General features: G+C 46.7%; 1 protein-coding gene across 4 annotated transcripts in view; it reads left to right on the top strand.

The window, feature by feature from the left end:
- SH3PXD2A (SH3 and PX domains 2A) overlaps positions 1-20,363 on the top strand; it is a 246,197-nt gene that overhangs the window by 74,976 nt on the left and 150,858 nt on the right. For all 4 annotated transcript variants that reach the window (XM_049855963.1, XM_049855962.1, XM_049855966.1 and 1 more), the window contains exon 3: positions 16,349-16,424. In XM_049855963.1, the coding sequence (XP_049711920.1) occupies positions 16,349-16,424 (76 nt within the window). The remainder of the gene's footprint in view (positions 1-16,348; positions 16,425-20,363) is intronic.

Below are 20,363 nucleotides of genomic sequence, written 5' to 3'. Positions count from 1 at the left end.
CAGTTTCCTGGCAGGAGTCATGTTTCCCCACCCCAGGAAAGCCTCGTTAAACAGAGCTGGCTGCAGAGCCTGGGAAGGGGAGGCAGCCCTGGGTGGTTCTCCTCACTGCGTGGGCCACTTTACAAGGCTTCGCCTGGCAACTCTGCCTAGGTTTTATTTTTTGCTTCGGGGATTTTTCTCTTTTTCCATCTGGCATCCACCCTCTCCTTCCCCTCCCCCAATGTTTCTTTAACCCCAGGAAGCCCTTGGCTTAAGGAGCCTCCAGAAAGGAGAAGTTACAGGAGAAGACTCAGATGGGCTAAATGACTGACCCCAGTGACCAGGGAAGAGGCCATCCAAGCATCGGTGCCCAGCACCACCCCCCAAGACCATCAGACCAATTCCACGTGCATAGGCTGCCTGTATCAGCTGATATATAAGCACCTAAAAAAAAAAAAAAAAACAAGGGGATTCAAAACCAGTTGGGACCATCCCAGGTGAAGCCCAGACTACAAGTCTGAAGATCACTCTTAAAGTAGTGAGGGCATAGATTATTGGAAAGATAATTTAAGTTCCTGGGTAATTCTCTTCTCCATTTCTTTCTTTTTCTTCCTTTTGTCCAGATGTGGGCTTTCTCCCATTTGGTCCCAGGTGAGCCCTGGGAAGAAAGGAATTTGGCCAGGTAAAACTGGGCTCTGTGGGAGGAATACTTCTCTAGTATTTCCCAGGAGCTGCTTAGAAAGGTGGTGAGTGCCCAACAATTGCAAGTGTTCCCTTGAGCTTAAATGGTCATGTGTCGGGGGTGTTGATGCCTGTATGGGGTCCCACCCTACAATTCAACTTTATATCTCAGTGTGTGCTTTCCATAAATTTGTGGAACCAGGAGCTCAAGTTGTGGCTCATTCACCTATGAAGACTTTTGAAGGTCATCTGGCAAGTCCTCAAGCCCTACCCTTTTCAATCCTTCCCAGGAAAAGCCTGGCATTCTAAAAACATGTGTGTGCTTTGGTTGATAGCGCCATGTGTATATATGTGGGGGTGAGGTGTGTGGTTTGGGGAACAGTTCTGACTCGATTGGACCTAGGGGTAGAATGCTTGGAAGGATTCTATATCCTATATTAAGTCTTCCCTTTTTCAGTTTGGTTCATAAGACATTGACTGAACTCCTTTGTATTAGTCAGGACAGGCTGGCTGCTGTGTAACAAACTCTCCATGGCTTAACATAATAAAGGCTTATTTCTTATGTCGCAGTCTAAAACAGGTCATTGGAGAGCTCTGCTCCAGGAAGTCATTCAGGAACCCAGACTCTTCCATCTGGTGACCCCATCCTCTGTATGCAGCCAGCAGGCAAGGGAAGAGAGTGTTGAGGATTACAGAGAGATTTTCTGGGTTGTGCCTACAGGGGGCACAAAGCATTTCTGCTCATATTCTATGGTCAGATTTCAGTCACATGACTATACCTCCCAGCAAGGGAGGCTGGGAAAGGTAGTCTAGTTGTGCATACAGCTATGTGTCAGACTTTGTGATGGACAGTAGGAATATCAAGGACAGACATTGCTTTCAAGAAGCTCACAGGCTTTTGAAGGGGAACAATCTTATAAATAAATGCAGTGTAGGGTAGTAAGTACAGTTCTAGAAGTGTGACCAAACTGCAGAAGCAACCTAGAGAAGGAAGTAAATGAGAAATAAACCTGTGGCAAAGGCCTCAGAGGTGGTGACACCAAGGGATCACATGGGGACAGGTATTCCAGGTAAGAGGAACAGAATTTGCAAAGTCACAGAGCTGTGGAACAACATACCATGTCTGGGCAGAACTGTAGGCAGGCTGTGCAGTGCACCGGGGTGTGTGGGGGTATCAGGACATGTAGCTGGAGAGGTCATTCGAGGCCAAGGTCATAAATAGACTTGAGTCTCATAGAGGCAGAGAGCCAACAAAGGATGTGAAGCCAGAGATCAAACTAATAGTGGAAGCAAATTGCAACAGTGCTAGAGGCTGTTGCATGCATAGTAACTCTCCTTACTGAGACCTTGGAAGGAGCTTCCTTCATATGTGCTTTGGTCTCTTGTGCTGTGAGGTTCCTAACAGGGAAGCGGCGGGGGAAGTGTGTATGTCTTAGTGATCTAGTACAGCTATAACAGAAAAACCACAAGTGGGTGGCTTTAACAAACAGAAATTTATTTTCTCACAGTTTAGGAGGCTAGAAATCTGAATTCAGGGTGCTGGCTCTTAGGGGAAGGCTTTCTCTCTCTGTCAGCTTTGGAGGACGGTTCTTGTATCTTTGAGCTTCTGCTTCTGGGTGATCTTCGTGTGGCTTGGTGCCCCCTCTCATCTTTGCCTCTTTAATCTGTTCCTTTTATATCTTGTAAGAGATTGATTCAGGACACACCCTGTACTAATCCTGTCTCATTAACATAATAAAGGCAACCCATTTTAAACACTGGCATAGAGGTTAGGATTTACAGCAGTTATTTTTTTTGCGGGGGGGACACAATTCAATCCATAACATTCTACCGTTTGGTCCCCAAAAATTCATGTCCTTCCCACCTGCAAAACACATTTACCCCATCTAGAATAGATAACTTGTATTCTAGATTTCACAGGTTCACAGATGAAGAGGAATTTTACCCCAGCGTGTAATACACCAAGAGTTTCACCCATACTTGGTTTAGATGCTTCAGAAGATGAGATTTTGGACTTGACGTTGATTTAAGACTTATGGGACAGGTACAAGATAGATATTTCCATTACATATGAGAGAAATGGGAGAGAAAGAAGGGATAACAGGCACTAAGCAAGTCTAAAACCCGGCAGAACAATTTACATTAGCTCTCAAGGCTTGAAATAATTCTCTGCTTTTTGGGGCCATTTGGGCAATGGCCCTGCCATCTAGACTCTGGGTGTTGGCCACACTGTCTGGATTCTAGGTGGAGGCTCCTCAGCCTTGGGCTTCAGCTCCACCTTCCACCCACTGGGACAGCAACTCTGCTCCTTTGGCTTTGGGTGGCTCCATTTTCCTAGTCCATCTGAGTGGCGATCCCAGCCTCTTGGCCCCAGCAGGCCCTGTTCTTCTGCCCTTTGGTCATGGCAGCCCCTCCCTCTAAGCTTTGGGCAGCAGCCCCATCCCCGTAGCACAGCTTAATGGCAAACTCACACTCTGGAACCAAGTTGGTGAAGATCCAGCTTTTTGAAACCTAGGAGGCTGTGGCCCCACCTTTTGAGGTCTAGGACACCATGGCCCCACCCTTTGAAACCAAAAAGCTCTGCTTCCTGTGCTCCTTGCAGCGGTTCAGCTGATCTCCAAGCTGCTCCAGGGATGGTCTTTTCTTTTTTGGGAGGACAACAGATGTAGCTCCTTTGGCCTGTTTCCTGCCTGTAGAATTCCAAGAGGCAGACAGTGTTCTTTCCTTTTGTTCTTTCTCTGTCCCCTTCAGTCTAAGCTGATGGATTTTCTGCTGTGGTAGTTGGTTAGATCCATCAGTCACAGGCTTAATCTCTTTAACAAAAGATTGTATAGACAAGTTCTTGGTGAACATTGTAGGACACATGCCCTTAGTTTGTTTAACAGAATTTTCCAAGTCTTTTAAGTTTTCATTTTGTGCAGTTCATTTTTAAGTCTATCTCTTTCCTCTCTCATTTTACTATAAGCAGCAGGGAGAAACCACATAGGCCCTTCAAGATTGTGCTTAGACGTCTCCTCAGCCACATGTACAAGTTCATCACTTCTAAGTTCTACCTTCCACCAAACATTTGAACATAATTCAGACAAGCTTTTTGCCCCTGCATAAAAAGCATCACCCTTCCTCCATTGTCCAATTACATGCTCATCATTTTCTTTTAAAGCCTCACCAGAAACACATTTAACGTCCACATTTCTAGCAATATTCTGTTGCTGGTGCCCTATGTATTCTCTAAGACAATAGAGACTTTCTCTAGAGCGCTTCTCATTTCCTTCTGAGCCCTAACCAGAATTGCCTTTGATGTCTATTATTCACCAATGGTCTCTTCAAGGCAATCTAGGCTTTTACTGTTGGGCACCTTAAAACTCTTCCAGCCTCTACTCATTACCCAATTCCAGAACCGTTTCCACATTTTAGGTATCTGTTAGAGCAGCAACCCTGTCTTCTGGTACCAAATTCTTAGTTATCTAGTGCTGCTGTAACAAAAAAAAAACAAAAGTGGGTGGCTTTAACAAACAGAAATTTATTTTTTCACAGTTTAGGAGGCTGGAGGTCTGAATTCAGAATGCTGGCTCTTAGGGGAAGGCTTTCTCTCTCTTTCAGCTCTGGAGGAAGGTCCTTGTCTCTTTGAGCTTCTGCTCCTGGGTGATCTTCGTGGGGCTTGGTATCTCTCTTCCCCCATCTTTGTTTCTTTAATCTGTTTCTTTCATATCTTGTAAGAGATTGACTCAAGACACATCCTATACTAATTTTGTCTCATTAACATAACAAAGACAACCCATTCCCAAACGGGATTTTAACCACAGGCATAGATGTTAGGATTTATAACACATATTTTGGGGGGACACAGTTCAAGACAGTGTCTTAGTTTCCTAGTGCTACTGTAACATAAAGTGTGTGGCTTTAAAGAACAGAAATTTATTTTTTCACAGTTCTGAAGGTCGGAAAGTCCACACCATGGTCTTAGCTGTGTTGATTCCTTCTGTGAGGCTCTCTCCTAGTTTTTGGTGTCTGCTGGCAATCCTTGGTGTTCCTTGGCATCTGTCTTCTCCCCATGTGTATCTCTGCATCTATTCTGCGCTTTCTGTAAACTGAGAAGTGATTAGGTTTAGGACCTACCCTCCTCTGGTTACGACCTCATTAATATAAGAAAACCCTGATTTCCAAACAGGGTCATATTTATAGTTAGAGGGGTTAGGGTTTCAACACGTATTTGTGGGGAGGGCACAATTCAACCCATAACAATGGAGGGAGGTGATATCCCCTGAGTCACCTGGCACAGGCAGTGCTCCTGACACCAACTCAGTCGGCAGACCTGCCCAGCTTTTGCTTGGTGCACCTGGCAGCACAGGGCTTCTCTGGCAGGCTTCCAGCTTCTTTGAGGAAGCTTTCAGTGCCCTTTCCTGAGCTCTGGAATGACCCAGCCAGGCAACTGTTGTTTCCAGGGAAGGCCGAAGAGTCTGGTGCTGATCACCACCTCCAGGATCTCTCGCAAGCAAAGGAGAAGCGAGCTCTTGGGGAGCAAGGGTTCCATATTGACCACACTGGAAGAGCTAGACTCTTCCCACTCCACCTCAAACACTGTATTTAGCCTCTTCTTTTGTTTTTCCTTTTGCACAAGACTTTGGAGGATGGGCCCTGGAAGAAACTTGAGCTATTCTAACTAGAGAAAAAGATAGGAAAAAGAGATGCTTAGAGAAGGGAGAGGAGGAAGGCAAGGATATTGAATAGTTCTTTAGAAGCATCCCTGCTTAGCTTCTCTTTCCGAGGCCCCATCAGTGGAGTACGTTGGGAACCAGCTCTGGAATCTCATTGCCTTGAATAGCTGCCTAGGGCCTGGACCACCAAGGGTCTGCCTTGGCCTTATCCCCCAAGAATTCACTGTCTCTTTGTCCCAGACCTTGGCCTGAAGTTGATCCCATGGTAGCCAGGGCACTTTGGAGACCAGAATTCTGATCCATTTGGAGGAATAATTAAGATAAGAAGAATCAAGAAATAGTGGGGTCTGGGTTGTAGTTCAGCCAGAAAGAGAAGGTTAAAGTCCATTCCCCTTCCTTCCCTCTTCAGGCCTTCTTCGGGGCCCCTCACTTTCTTTTGGATGAGCCTTGGAGGTCTGTGTGGGAGAGAGATGTGTCAGGCAGCTTGGGTGAGTTTAGAAATCTTGGAAGGGGTCTCTGGCAAGGCTAGGGGATAGGTGGAGACAATCATAAGTGCCTTTTCTTGTCACTTACCCTCATATACCCTCTGAAAGAACCAGGGTGACCACAGCCAGGGCCCTGCTGGAAAACACCCCCTGTGTGGGCAGTCTCATCCTAGGGTGGCCTCGTTCTCTGTGGGGGAGTGTTACCACCAACTCCCAGCCTGGTGCCAGGATTTCTCCGGTGCTCTGTCCCACACACAGATGGCTTGTTCACCACTGCTGCATCCTGTATACTGGCTGGATTTATTTTCTAGAATTGCACATCCACAGCCTCACTCCTCTGTTCAGAATCCTCCAGGGGCTCCCTACTGCCCAGAGGAGGAAGTCCAAATTCTTCCTCTCAGCCTCAAATGAACCCTCCGCCCCTGCCCCTCATACCACCCAGCACACACCCACCCTGCCCCAGCACTGGCTCCTCCCAGCACCTTCTTGGGGATGGAAGGGCTGGCAAGCAGCCAGAGGCTGACACACTGGGGTGCTGGGGAGGAGAGTGGGATGCTAGCTCCAATCTGAGGGTAGGAAGCCATGTCTCAGACTCTGAGAGTCATGGGGAAGCTCTACCCGTTCCACCGGGAGCCAGGCTTGCAGCTGACGGAATCTGAATCTCTGGCCTAGTACCTGGTCGCTAGCTTTCCAGGCGGTGCTGCCCTGGCATCTTGCTCAAGGGGAGCTGAAGTCCCATGGGTGATCTCATGTGGCTGGGACAAAGCTCAAGAGCCTTAGGAGGTTAAGGACAGTGACGTTACAAGGCAAGGACCCTGAAGGCCTGTCTGTCATTGATTGGTGAGGGCTGTATTGGTCTGCTGATGAAGCCGAGTGGCTCCTCAGAAGCAGAAAGGGCTGGAAGAATGGCTGAAGAAGACAGGAAGATACCACCGGAGTCTCCTCACCTTGAAAATGCTGACCTCACTTATTGAGAACTTATTTTCTCATTTAATCCTCACACCACCAGAAGGTGACTATTTTTACTCATGACCTTGTGAAAGGTCGTGTAGCTAGGAAGGGAGGGATCAAGCTGGAATGCATTCTGCCACTAATTAACATAATAATAATGTTATGTGACAGGGAAGAGCTTCTGATGGTTTCCTCTGCCTGGAATGTGTTAAAGTATCTTCTCCTTGTTAGTTGCCATTGAGTTGATTCCCACTCATAGAGACCAATGTGACAGTAACAATGCCCCTTAGGGTTTTCTAGGCTGTATAGTCTTTATGGAAACAGACTTCCAGGTCTTTCTTCAGCCGAGCTGCTGGGTGAGTTGGAACCACCAACCTTTAAGTTAGCAGCCAAGCACTTAACCATTGTGCCACAAGGGCTACTTAATATGCTATATATATATATAAAAAAATAATAATATTCCCTTTTCAATCTTACATTGGCCCCCAGGCTGGGGAAATACAGGCTTGAACCCATTTTACAGCCTAGTAGACTGAGCCTCAGAGATATTAAGTAGGAATAATTGCATCTGGCATTTGACAGCCCTTTCTCATATGTTTTCTCCTTGTATCTCCATAAGACCTCTGGGAGGCAGACAGGGCAAATATTTCACAGATACGGCTGCTGCTACCCAGAGAGGTCAATCCGCTTACCCCCATTGCCCAGCAAGTTGTTGGCAGGCTGGAACTGGAACTGGGACCCTCCTCTTGGAACTCCCATCCGGTGCTTTTTCTCCTGCATGAAGGCTGTGGGTCAGCACGGTGGGGGTGTGTGGAATGAACCCACTGGGGTAGGTTCTGGGGGAAGCAGCGCAGCTAACCTTTTAGGCTGCTTTCAGATGTCAGATGGATGCTTTCATGGGTTTGAGGAGGTTCTCTGTGGGATAGCACTGTCCTGCACATCTTTGCATTCACCCTATGTGTCCCTTGCTGCGGGTGTTGGGCCATCAGCCCAGGTCCCTCCATGTTTAATGTCAAACATGTCCCCACCAGTCCCCACGCACCAGTGAACTGCTAGAAAAGCCAGAAGCCTCCTCCCCGAGCTCTGCCCACGCACACCAGCTGGGTAGTTCCCCTGGGGTCCCTGGATGCTCACAGCCAGGCCGGGAAGGGCTAAGACACCTCCCAGACTGCCCCTCACAGCCTCTCTGCTGCCTCCTGACCTCTGGGTCGTAGCTGCCTAAGCACTTTCCCTGGCATATTGTTATTGTCCTAACAACAGTGATGATGATGGCAGTAATGATAACAACAGCTATGTGTATGGGGCGGTAGTCTGTGCCAGGCTCTGTGCCAAGCACTTTACATACATTATCTCATTTACTCCTCCCACCAGACAAGTTCTGTCACTGTTCCCATTTTGCAGATGAGGAAACTGATTTGAATTCAGAAGTGCCTAGTGATGTACCATTTATTGTTTACATTTCCAAAATGGGGTACAGGTATCACTATGAGTTCAGGAAGTGACTTTTGGTAGCAAATAGACAAAACTACATCTTAGTAGTTTTGTTTTAAAGTGTGTTAGAAAAAAATAAGTATTAAACTCATCAATAAATTTATGATTTCATGGATATTATTGCTTTGGATGTGGTTAAATAAGTAAGTTTTTTAAGGAAGGGAGTCAACTTAAAGAAAAATAATAGGTAAATCATAGTGGTGGTGATGGCAGATCTGGGTGTAGGGAAGGGGACCCCTGCATTTGCTTGGACACCCTGTGTGTGCTTTCTGGCCTCCAAGGGGGATATGCATAGCTTTGGAAGCCCAGCAACTTCCCTTCTGCCTCAGTTACTAGCTTGCTGTGTGTTTGGGGCAAGCTACCTAACTTCTCTGTGCATGTGTGTTGTGTGTCTTTAAAAAAATTTTTTTAAATATCAGTTGATTTTGATTTACAGGATTTTAAGACGGCACTGGGTTTACTGGGTTAGAGGTAATCAGCATCATCTATTGGTCCAGTCTTCTAATTTCACAAATGAGGAAATTTGTGTGCTAAGAGGTAAATTGATAATGCACAAAGTTACAGATGGCAGAGCCTAGACTATAAGCTAGATCTCTGGATTCCCCAGGTTCTTTTTATTCAGCTACCACAGGGTTAAAAAAAAAACATAGACAACTGCGTTTCTTGATAATTGGGCTTCCTTAGAAAGGTGAGGTCACTTACGTCAGACAAGGAAAATTTAATTATCACTATTAGGATTATGTCTTGGGAAAGCACTCTTTAGTAATTGGTAGTAAGTAGCATGTTCGAATGGACACTTATTTAGATTGAGTCCATAACTGACTCCTCTCCTTCACCCTCATCTTCCTCTCCCCTTAACGTTCCAAAGTGAAAGCCAAACCAAACCAGTAGCCATCCAGTTGGTTCCTACTCATGGCAGCCCCGTGTATCGGTGTAGAACTGTGCTCCATAGGGTTTTCAATGGTTGTTTTTTTCAGAAGTAGATTACCAGGCCCTTCTTCCAAGGCACCTCTGAGTGGTCTCAACCTGCCAGCCTTTCAGTTAGCAACCAAGCATTTAACCATTTGCACCACCCAGGAACATCTTCAAAGTGAAAAAAAAAAAAAACACTAAAAGGCCTAATAAAGAAAAGCTAGAGCAGGAAAACAGATTAAAGAACAGAGAAAATACAGCAACATTTTTTTTTTGTAGTTGTGCTTTAGGTGAAAGTTTACAGCTCAAGTTAATTTCTCATACAAAAATTAATACACAATTGTTATGTGACATTAGTTGAGCAACCCCTATAATGTGACCACACACTTCCCTTTCCACCTCGAGTTTCTTGCGTCCATTCAACCAGTTCCTGTCCCTTCCTGCTTTCTCTTCCTGCCTCCAGACAGGAGCCGCCTATCTGGTCTCGTGTATCCGATTGAACTAAGAAGCATACTCGTCACGAGTCCAGTCTAATCTTTGTCGGAGATGTGGGTTTCGAGTATGGTTTTCGTTCTGGGTTAACAGAGCCTCCGGGGCCATGGCTTCAGAGGTTCCTCCAGTCTCAGTCAGAAGAACATTAAGTCTGGTCTTTTTACGTGAATTTGAGTTCTAGTCCGCACTTTTCTCCCGCTCCATCAGGGGCTCTCTGTTGTGTTCCCTATCAGGGTGGTCATTTATGGTAGCCGGGTACCATCTAGTTCTCATCTATAAAACATGAAGCTAATCAAGCCTATCTTGTGAGAGAGTTTGAGGATTTAAGACCATGTCTGATTGCCCACCACGGTACACATAGTAATTGCTCAGCATTTGCCTTGTTAATCTTGTTCTATTTTTTCTATTTGTTATTCTATTCTATTGCTGTTATGATTCCATTTGATAGTACAGTTCCTGCTGGTCACACCCCTGCCTGGTTGGCTGTGGTGGGTGCAGAGGCTGGGGCCTCTTGTGATAGTGCTGCCCACCCCAACCCCTGGGTCTTCTTAGTCTTGAGAACTCAGGGAGGGAGGAGGGCTCCTAGCACAGGGTCTGGAGAGTTGGCCACTGAATCAAGGAACCCTTGCTCAGGTGTGTGCTCCTGGTTGCGTTTCTCCAGAAGGATGGAAGCCGCCTCTTTCCAGAGGTGACCATGGGATGGGCGAGGCCAAACTGAGGCATGTGGACTCCCTGTACAGGCTAATGATTTGAAAAAAAAAAAAAAAAATTTGACATCCCCTTTAAACCAGTACTCTTTAAGTATGTGTTTAGAATGTCTTTAGCATCAATATTACATCCTGTGGGAAGGTGGCAGGGAAAGGTGGAGAAGGAACGTGGTGTCACTTGCAGCCTCACCTTTGTTGTCCTGAGTGACCATCTCAGACTCTGAGCAAAGCAAAGGACCAGCCTATCACCTGACCCAACCACCAGAGAAGACAGATTGCTGAGTATCTGTCATTACTTGAGCAGGTGCTTGGGGAGTCTCACTTGGCCACCCTTACCCCAGAGACTCCAGCACATGCCAAACCATCCCTGAAATGAGTTCTGGAAATGACGTTTTCTCCATCTTGTCACATTTAGGATAACTTTAGGTTATGCGTTAGTATCTAGCTCCCCTTGCATAGTGACACATCAGCCATCTGCCTTATCCCACTCCGGTGCCAACTGTGTGGTCATCCCAAGTCATTGGCATAAATTATCAGAGGCCTTCACTCTGACACATGGCAGCATTTCATGGCTTTCATGAACAAGTCAATTCACCCCCATCTGACTGCTTACTTATCTAATGATCCTGACATTGCCACTGCCAAACCTTTGTTCTTGGCATTCCTGCCGCTGGAATGCCTTCCTCCTTTTTCTCCAGGTATCCTTTATTCAAGACCTAGCTCTGACGTCTCCTCTGAAAAGCCTGCTTTGCTCCCCAGCCTCACTGAGCCCATTCTTCCCTGAACTCCCATTCCATGGCTTTTTATGGCTCTCAGTAGGCTGACACTCGCCTAACACTGGTAGGTATCTATCATGAGCATAGATACAAAATCCTCAGCAAAACATTAGCAAATCAAATCCCCCAGGTTATAAAAAGGTTAATACATTATAACCAAGTAGAGCTTATCTCAAAAATGCAACTTGGTTCAACATTCCAAACCAATCACTGTAGTTTATCACATTAACAGAATAAAGGAGGAAAAAAAAAATCATATCAATAGGTTCAGTAAAGCATTTGACAAAATTCAAAACTCATTTATGATTAAAAAACAAAATGTTTTGTTACCTATATGTTTACTGTAATAAAAAAGAAAACTCAGCAAGCTAGAATCAAAGAAAACTTCCTCAACCAGGGCATTAACCAAAAAATCCTAGTGCTAATATTATACTCGAGGGTGAAGACTGAGTGCTTTCATTCTAAGACTGGAAACAAGTCCAGAGTGTTTTCTCTTACCTCTTTTAGTAATCCTGGCCAGTGAATTAAGGCAGGAGAATGAAAGATCTGCTGTGGAAAACAATTTGGCGTAGAATTATCATATGACCCACAATTTCACTCCTAGGCGTACACTCAAAAGAATTGAAAACAGGTACTAAAAAAAACATGTATGTACTCATATGTTCATAGCAGCACTATTCACAATAGTCAAATGACAGAAAAAAGCCCAAATATCCACCAAGGATGAATGGATAAACAAGTTATGGTATACACACAAAGTGGAATATTATTCAACCATAAAAATGAATGAAACGCTGATACATGCTACAGTGTGGGTGAATCTTGAAAGCATTATGCTAAGTGAAAGAAGCTGGTCACGAAAGACCACATATGGTATGATTCCATTTATTGGAAATGTCCAAGTAAGCAAATCTATACAAACAGAAAGTAAATTAGTGGTTGCCTAGGGCTGGGGGTAGGGATAGGGAGAGTGAACGTTACTGCTGAAGGGTATGGGGCTTCTTTTTGCGTAATGAAAATGTCTTAAAATTGATTGTGATGATGGTTGTACAACTCTGTGAATGTACTAAAAGCCATTGAATTGTACACTTTAAATGAGTAAACGGTATGGCATGTGAATTATATTTCAATAAAGCTGTTTAAAAAAAAAAAGAAAACATGGCCCTTGGGTGCTTCCTGTTGGGCAGTGAGATTATAACATGTACAAAAAAGTGGACACATAAGACTGTGTGAAGTGCTGAGATAGGGACTACAAACCAGGAATGTTGTCGAAATTTAGAGAAAGGAGGTTAGGCTTAGGCTGGGATGGTCAAAGAAGGGTTTCCAGAGTAGGTTCCTCTGGATAAGGCCATGAAAGAATGGGAGGGAAATGGGGAGTACCTTTTAGGCCATAAGTGATAAGAACTTTATGAAGACCCACACTGTCATTATTGTTCCTCTCTGTCTCTATTATGGTCCCTTACATGCTCCCAGCATCAAACACAGGACCTGGCACATAGTAAGCCCTCAGTAAATAGAATGAGCATATGAATCTTGAGGTTTCCCTTCGTTTCTCATGGTCCCAGGAGAGGTTGGGTGGCCTTGCTTCTTTTGAAGGAGAATTGCTGAGTCAGGGAATCCACCAGCCTCTTGCAATGATGTTCCCTTTATTCCTGAGCTAGAAATGGTCACAAGGAGTAAGGTTTGGGAATGGGGCCCCAAAGCTGAAGTCGATGGCAACTCCACCCTCTCGGAAGGGCGAGGAGTCAGCCTCTAGGGTTACAGATGTGCCCCAGCTGGGCTCGTGGTCCGCCCTCCTTCCTTCCAGTGTTTATTGTTGCTGAGCCCTGCCCAAGGAGAGCTGCCGAATCAGCTTTCTCTGGCTGAGGCGAACTCTTGGAGCTGAGCTGTCCTGTATCTCTCACACTATCCACCCCTTAGATAAACACCCTGGTGTCCTCCACACACTACGGAGTTTTGACATGGTTGCAAAGGGCTTCGTTCGACAAACACCTCTCACTCCAAGAGGGACCCTGGCAATGGGCCCTACTTTGGCTCCAGCCTGAGTCAGGCCATTGCTGGAGGGACAAGAGAATCCACTTCCAGCCTGAAAAGGTGGCCACAGCGAATTCTCTGCTAGGCAGACCCTTCCTTCCTCAGTGCCCTTGCACCCCGGCTTCCTCCTCACGGAAGGTCTGGTCAGGCGCATTCACGAGACAGCTCCCTCAGGCTTTCAGATGGTTACCTTATTGCACCCAGCCGTCCACATTGGGCGCCGACCAGGTCACAGAACCCACTTTGCAGCTGGCCTGCTCCCTGGGTAGGGTGGCATTTGGATTGTAGATCAAACATGGCCCCAGATGTTTATGCCACCACCCATTCTGCCAAGATGCTGAGCTGTGCAGCTTCAGAGCCCCCCACACTGCCAGCACCATGCAAAGTAAACTCAGCGGGGCTACCTTTATTTGGTTTTTGGTAGTCTGAGCCGTCAGGGAGGGCCAGGGGTGGGGCTGCTTTCTTTGAAAGGTGACCTGTGGGCAGAGAAAATGTCACAGGCAGCTGGAGAGCTGTGTTTCCTTTTCCCTTGGCTGGTGGGCTGTGAGGGTGACGGAAAGGGCAGACACCAAGGCTGTGCTGGCTTAGCCATGGTGGCAGGATTAAGTGACAGGTGTGGTGGCTCAGCACCTGGGGGCTGGGGATAGAGGAGTGTGTCAGCTGGGGACTCAGGGCTCTGGAGAGGACTCGTGGACCCAGTCCTCAGCAGACAGGCTTGTCTTGGCCTCAGAGGGACCCAGACTAGGCTGAGGTAGAAAAAAAGGGAAGGGGGAAATCTGTTATGAGAAGGAGTGGGAAAGAGAAAGGCTGTCTGCTAGATGCCCTCCAACTCAGAGAACTCATCCTGGTTAGGTGGAAAACTCACATCTGCCCCCTTTTTTGAGGGGCTATCAGACGACCTCAGCTTCCTGGAGGCACATGAACCCATTGAGGATATTCAGGTTGCCCTTTGTCAGGGAAGGCACAGAGAGTGTGACTGTCACTCTGCCAAGACACAGCTGGCTTCATCTCCTCCAGAAAGTCTTCTCTGGCTTCTTTTTTCAGCTCCTGATCATTTGTCCTATTCATTCCCCATCACACCAGAGTCTGTCTGCTTGTTTATCTATCTCTTTGACCAGATCAAAGGCTCACAAACTTCTACAGGGAACGTGAATTACTTATGTAATACAGAAAGTTTGCAAAAATAGAATATGGATGAGGAAAGATGAAAATAGGAGTTCTACTCTTTGTTAGTACTTAATTAATTTTTTTTTGTAATCCCAAGTACAAGTTTATGGTCTTACAGTCCAATGGTCAAATTTACACATACCAGGCAATTACTATATGCTTGAGAGATGGATTTACAATGTTAGGGTTTGTAAACTCATGAGACAGCTTTTGTTAAATATAAGTCTGTATTTAGGGAAGTGAAAGTTAACAATGGGGCAGTCTCTGTCTTGTTTTGAGTGGAATCCATCAATAACCCATCCTTAAAGTAGCCTGTGTATATTGGGTAATGACTGTATAAAAGAGAATCCTAAAATCATGTGTTAGAGCTGTATGGATGGATGGAGATGGGGATGTATAGATATAGACATACCTCCAGTGCTAACACCTTGGTCCAAGCAACCATCCATAGGCTCTAAATTGGTCTCCCTTTCTCTGACCTATGGCCCACTCACTACCCTGTACCTAGAGCCGTACTTTTAAAACATGAATTGGATCATCTCCCTCTTGTGCACAAAACCTCCCAGGGATTTCCCTTTCAGTCAGGATTAGTCCAGAGTCCTCACCTTGGCCTCCACGACCCTCCATGGTCTGGCCTGTCCTGCCTCTTGGCTCTCATTTTCTATCCCTGTGCCCCTCACTCCCTCTCCTCCAGCCACACTGGCCTTTCCAGGCTCTTTGCACTTCCCGTTCCCCCTGCGTGGAACATCTTCCCCTTCCAATGTCCAAAAGGCTTGCTTCTTCACCTTCTGTGGTCTCAGCTGAATTGCCATCTTATTACTGGTAAGGTCTTCCCCACCACCCTGCTCCAACACCTTATCCTACTTCATTTTCATCATGGCACTTACTCTCCTGCCAAAATAGTACATATTTGTTTATTGTTTATCTCCCTCCACTAGAATGTAAGCTCAGTGAGGGCAAGGACTGTTTTTTCTTTTCTTTGCTGCCATATCCTTAGTGCCTAGTGCCCTAAGTGGTGCTCAAGAAATACTTGAATGATTAGTGGGTGGGTGGGTGGATGGATGGGTAGGTGGGTGGATGGATGGATGGATGGATGGATGGATGGATGGATGGATGGATGGATGGATGGATGGATGGATGGATGGATGGATGATTTCAGATATCACAGTACTTATCTTCCTCATTTTATCAGTGGGCCCACCTGACGAATGTTAAAACGTCTCACCTGTAGCTGAGGCAGCAGGAATAGATTCTGGCCCTCCCCACTCATGCCCCAGCTCCTGCCTGTACCTTGGAAGGGAGATGAACTACCCGGACAGAGGCCCTGGCCTCGTCCATCCTGTCTCCTGTGTTTTTTTCCAGTTTATCCAGCATTTCAGCCCAGAATAGCAGAAGAAAAAAACAGTTGTTTCTCCAGACTCTTGGAAACTCTTCCAGTGGGTCTGTCCCTGGAAAAACAGCAGCAATCTCAGGGTGGGAAGATAGGAAACGGAGGAGGGGGTCTTCTAGCAGTGGATGGAGGCGATGAGATGGAATTGGCTTTGCAATTAAAATAACATCTGGCCCTGTTTCCGCAGAGCAATTCTGGAAGGTGGGTGGTCTGTCTGAAGTTTCAGATGGACCTTCCCCTGTCCGTCTCAAGAGGACTTGGGAGGGTAGGTTGCTAAAGGGCTCACCCCAGCAGTCTGAAAGAAAGCAGCCCCAGAGAAACCTCTGGAACCCCCACCTGCAGCCTGATCTGAAAGCCTGCTCTCCCCTAGCCATGTTCAGGGCATCTCCAGATACCTCCTACACCCTCCACCCCTCCTGCGGATAGTTCAGACGCTCCTTTGATGCACAGAGAGTTTCTGGCCTCCCTCTCAGGCCCTGTGTGGTTTGTTAATCGTCTGTGAAATGAGGGATTTGAAGCATCACTCATCCATGTGATGACAGTGGGGCCCTGAGCAGTGCCCTGTGGTGGGAGGGGCTGCTGAGGGACAGCACTTCAGTCTCTGAACCCTCTCTGTTTGGCTTCTTAGATGCAGCTTCTGGATAAGTTTCCCATCGAAGGTGGCCAGAAGGACCCTAAGCAGAGGATCATCCCCTTCCTCCCAGGTAAGCTGGGGAGGGGCATTCCTTAGAAAAGGCTGGCTACTAAGCCAGAAATTCTAGACAGAGACAGGCCTAGGAATCTACATTTTTAACAAGTTACCCCAGGGCATTCAGAAGCCCCTGGTTTTGGAGGCCACTGTCCTCAAAGAGGCTTTTCCCACCTTTCTAGACTCATCTCTACTGGCCACCCGCCATGTAACTTCTGGGGAGTTTCTCACGCTCTCAGAATTTTCTTTTCCTTTTACAAAATGCACAGAGACCAAGTTCTCCTATGAAAGGATGAAGAACTACTAGGGAGTAAAACTGGACAGTTTCTGCTGGCTCCCGTTCTGATCATGTTGTTGTTGTTGTGTGCCACCCATCGAGTCGATTCCAACTCATAGCAACCCTATAAGGCAGAGTAGAAGTGCCCTACAAGGTTTCCTAGAGCACTGGTAGTGCAGTGGTTAAGTTAGCAGCTATGCTCTTAACCAAAAGGTCAGCAGTTCAAACCCACCAGCTGCTCCTTAGAAATCCTGTGGGACAGCTCTGCTCTGTCCTATAGAGTCGCTATGAGCCAGAATTAACTCTACAGCAATGGGTATAGTTTAAAAAAAAAAAAAGCCAAACCCGTTGCCATCAAATCCATTCTGACTTATAGCGACCGGTATAGTATATATAGTATATAATCTTTACTGAAGCAGATCACCAGGTCTTTTCTCCTGTGTAGTGGCTGGTAGGTTCAAACTTCCGACCTTTCAGTTAGCACTTAACTGTTGCAACATCGGGGCTCCTGATCATAGATAACCTTGACTGAACACACTTTCCGTGGCTAATCTCCTCTAATCCTCGCGTCGCCATTATACAGAGGAAGCAGCTGAAGCTCAGAGAGTTTACATAACACAGCTGGTTGGATTTGAACCTGGCTCTGTCTGGTTATAACCACTACACCATTTGGAACATGTTTAAAGCAATTGATCGTGTTGTGTAATTTAGAGGGAAAATGTCTCAGGTATATCCTAACATGCTATTACTATGATGTCTTAACATTTGTGGAGGGATTCACAATTTATAAAATGCTTTTTTGTTATCATATACACATCTTCATACTGAGGTGTGCACTATAATATCCCCTTGAGGGATAAAGATGTTGGAGTTCAGAGAGGTGAAGTAACTTGCCCAAGGTCACCCAATTTAAAATTGGCAGAGCTGAGGCATGAGCCCGGGCCTCCTGCTCCAAATCTGGGCTCTTTACCCTGAACCATGTGGTCATGCTGCCTCCTGGCTCTCTGTATCCCCTGTCTTTCACCAAGGTCATGGGCTGGGCTGCTTCCTGGGGAGAACTCCCTTCCACAGTGGGCTTCTGCTTTCTGAACCTACTTTACCCTGGTGACTGCTGGCCCCTGGGCTTCCATGGACCAGCCTCCAAGACAAGGGCAACCAGCAAGACCTTTGCAAGAAGCAGGTCTGCATCCCATTAGTCCCTGGCACACTGCCAGCCCATACTCTGTACATGCTAATTGACTTGAAAGCAAACCTAGGGCACCTTCCTGGTGGTTCTTGTCTGAAAGGTGGCCCTCATACATCACCCTATCCTCAAAAGGAATGAAAGATAAGAGCATATATTGCTGCCTGTCCTCAGAGTCTATACTAAAGTTTGAATTAATTTTGCTACAACTTCCAGATCCCACAGTTTGGGCAAGGCCAGAATTAGCCATTGAGGGGCTTGGGGAGGCTCATCCCCTGTGCTCCTTCTGTGGGGGCAGAGTGTTGCCTCTCCTTCCCTGGGCTAGGAGGGAAGGTAACATGTCTTTAGTGCCTTGTTTGGCTTTACACTGAGTCTTGAGGGAATTTGCAACATCCAACATCATTAGATACTTGTAATACCCTTAGATTTGCTCCAGTACTGTCCCATGATCTACCCCTAGGACCTGGAAGCCCAGCTGGGGTACCATGGACCAAGTGTTCCAGAGCCAACATGAGGCCCCCTGGTGCCCTGTTGCCAGTGGTAGACTCAGCCTAGGGCATGAGGGCTGCTTGTTTGCTTAAGAAGAACAGCTGCCTTCTCTCTTGTTTAACACCCCAGGAAATGAACACCTCGTTATCAGCAAATCAGTGGGTGTTTATGAGGGGCTTGACCTTTGCCAGGCCAGGAATAAGTGCCCGGGGTGAAGACTGAGATGGTGTGGCATTTCCTTCCCCTAAGAAGCTCTCAGGCTAGTGAGAGAGATGACCTACTCAGGATCAGAGAACCGTCATTGGCCTACCTGGCTGCAAGCTCATGGCAGAGGGTTCACTGAAGTTTGACTAGCTGGTGGAGGTAATAGAGAAAGCATAGGAATTAGGAGAAAAGAAGGAACCCATGGTTTGGTTGCTCGCTCGTTTGCCAGTCAAATCCTGGCAGAAAATCCTTCCTATGAGCCATAGATCCTGCGATCTAGGATGCAGATTTGTGATATGTCTGGGTGGTATATGGCCCAAGCTCAGGGTCAGCCTATGGATTTAAAAAGTGGTGAAGGCCTGGATCTTCTGTGGCTGAAGTGAGAGGCTCCATCCCAGAAGAAGCCCACCCTAGGTGGTGCCCGCTGACTCTTGGGGACAGATAGGGTGTTCTGCAGTAGTGTGAGGGTGATGGGAGAGGGTTCTGTGGGCAGGGCCAACAAGGTGGTAGAGGGAGGAGCCAATACAATTAATGGACCTGGTGGTCTAGAAGGAATCTGGGGTCTGACACGTTGTATATCAGTACAAATTCTGTTTCAAGGTTTGTAGAGGGACTGCCCTTGCTAAGGGTCCCCAGTTGTTTTCACCAGGGCTAAAACCTATTTTCTGGGCTCTGGGGGTGAACATCTACTGTGTCCTGGACGATCAGCCCCTGTGAGGCCTGCAGGGCCCATGGGAGGGGCAAGGAGAAGTTATGGGCTCCACATGGGACAGGCAGTTCTCCAGCAAAGCATCCTGGGAAAGAAAATCCCTATTATTTTCTTGAGCAGGAAGGGTTAGAGAGTTACTCCAGGGCCTGGATGCCCCGGGGGTGGAGATGGATGTAGAGAGAAAGGGAAGGACTCTTTTCAGGCCTGCACCTCCAAGCCCCACGTTATATGAGAGTGAGGGAGACATACCTGTCCCTTTTGCTGACCTTTGGGGCCTTCCCTTGAGACGAGGCCCTTATCTCTTCTCTCACGTTTCTATCATGGGGCTGGACACGTAGTAGGTAATAGGTTAAGACTTACTGATTGATCATGAATTGGGCCTATTCTCCCTTATATACAGATACCTTTCCTTGAGGTCCAACTCTGTGCCAACCCTTGTGCTAGGCACTGTGCATACCTCCCCTTTGCTTCTCACCACCACACTGCAGGGTAGGTAGCATCTTCCCAATTTAAAGAGTGGTCAAGTCACTTTCCACCATCACTTAGCCATTAAGGGGCTGAGCTGGGATTTCTCCTACCATATCCTATAGGCAAGGAGGCTTTGCCGCTGCCACCCTCACCTAGACTCTGTCTTTGCCCCTCCTATCTCACGTCCACACCTCCCAAGTTAGGGACCTGAGAGTTTCTGCCTGAGGACCAAGCACTCCTGTAGTCCCTGTGGCTGCCATTACTGTCTCCTACTTCAGGAGTGCACTGTTTGGGGTGGAGAAGCGACCTGAACCTTATGGGGACTCAGGTGACCTGTAAGGGCTCTCTCCTTCCATTGAGTGACTGAGGTCACCGGTGCTAAGTAATTTATTTTTATTTTTTGCAATTCAGCCATTTAGTTTATTATTGTTTTAATTAGGTTTACAAATAGGATAGCCCCAAGGCTTTCCGAGCACTGTCTTCATTTAATTATGAATTGAACAAGATGGGTTACCTGGTTTCTAAGCCACAGCATATTTTCTAAGCTATTTATTTTGAAATAATTAGATTGAAAAGAAAAGGTGCAAAAATACTAGGCACTCTACATACTTCCCCTCCAATGCTA

This window comes from Elephas maximus, chromosome 16 (assembly GCF_024166365.1).
Source record: "Elephas maximus indicus isolate mEleMax1 chromosome 16, mEleMax1 primary haplotype, whole genome shotgun sequence".
Taxonomy (NCBI): Eukaryota; Metazoa; Chordata; class Mammalia; order Proboscidea; family Elephantidae; genus Elephas; species Elephas maximus.
Note: the sequence above shows the minus strand (reverse complement) of the source record. Positions and strands in the feature narration are given on the sequence as shown.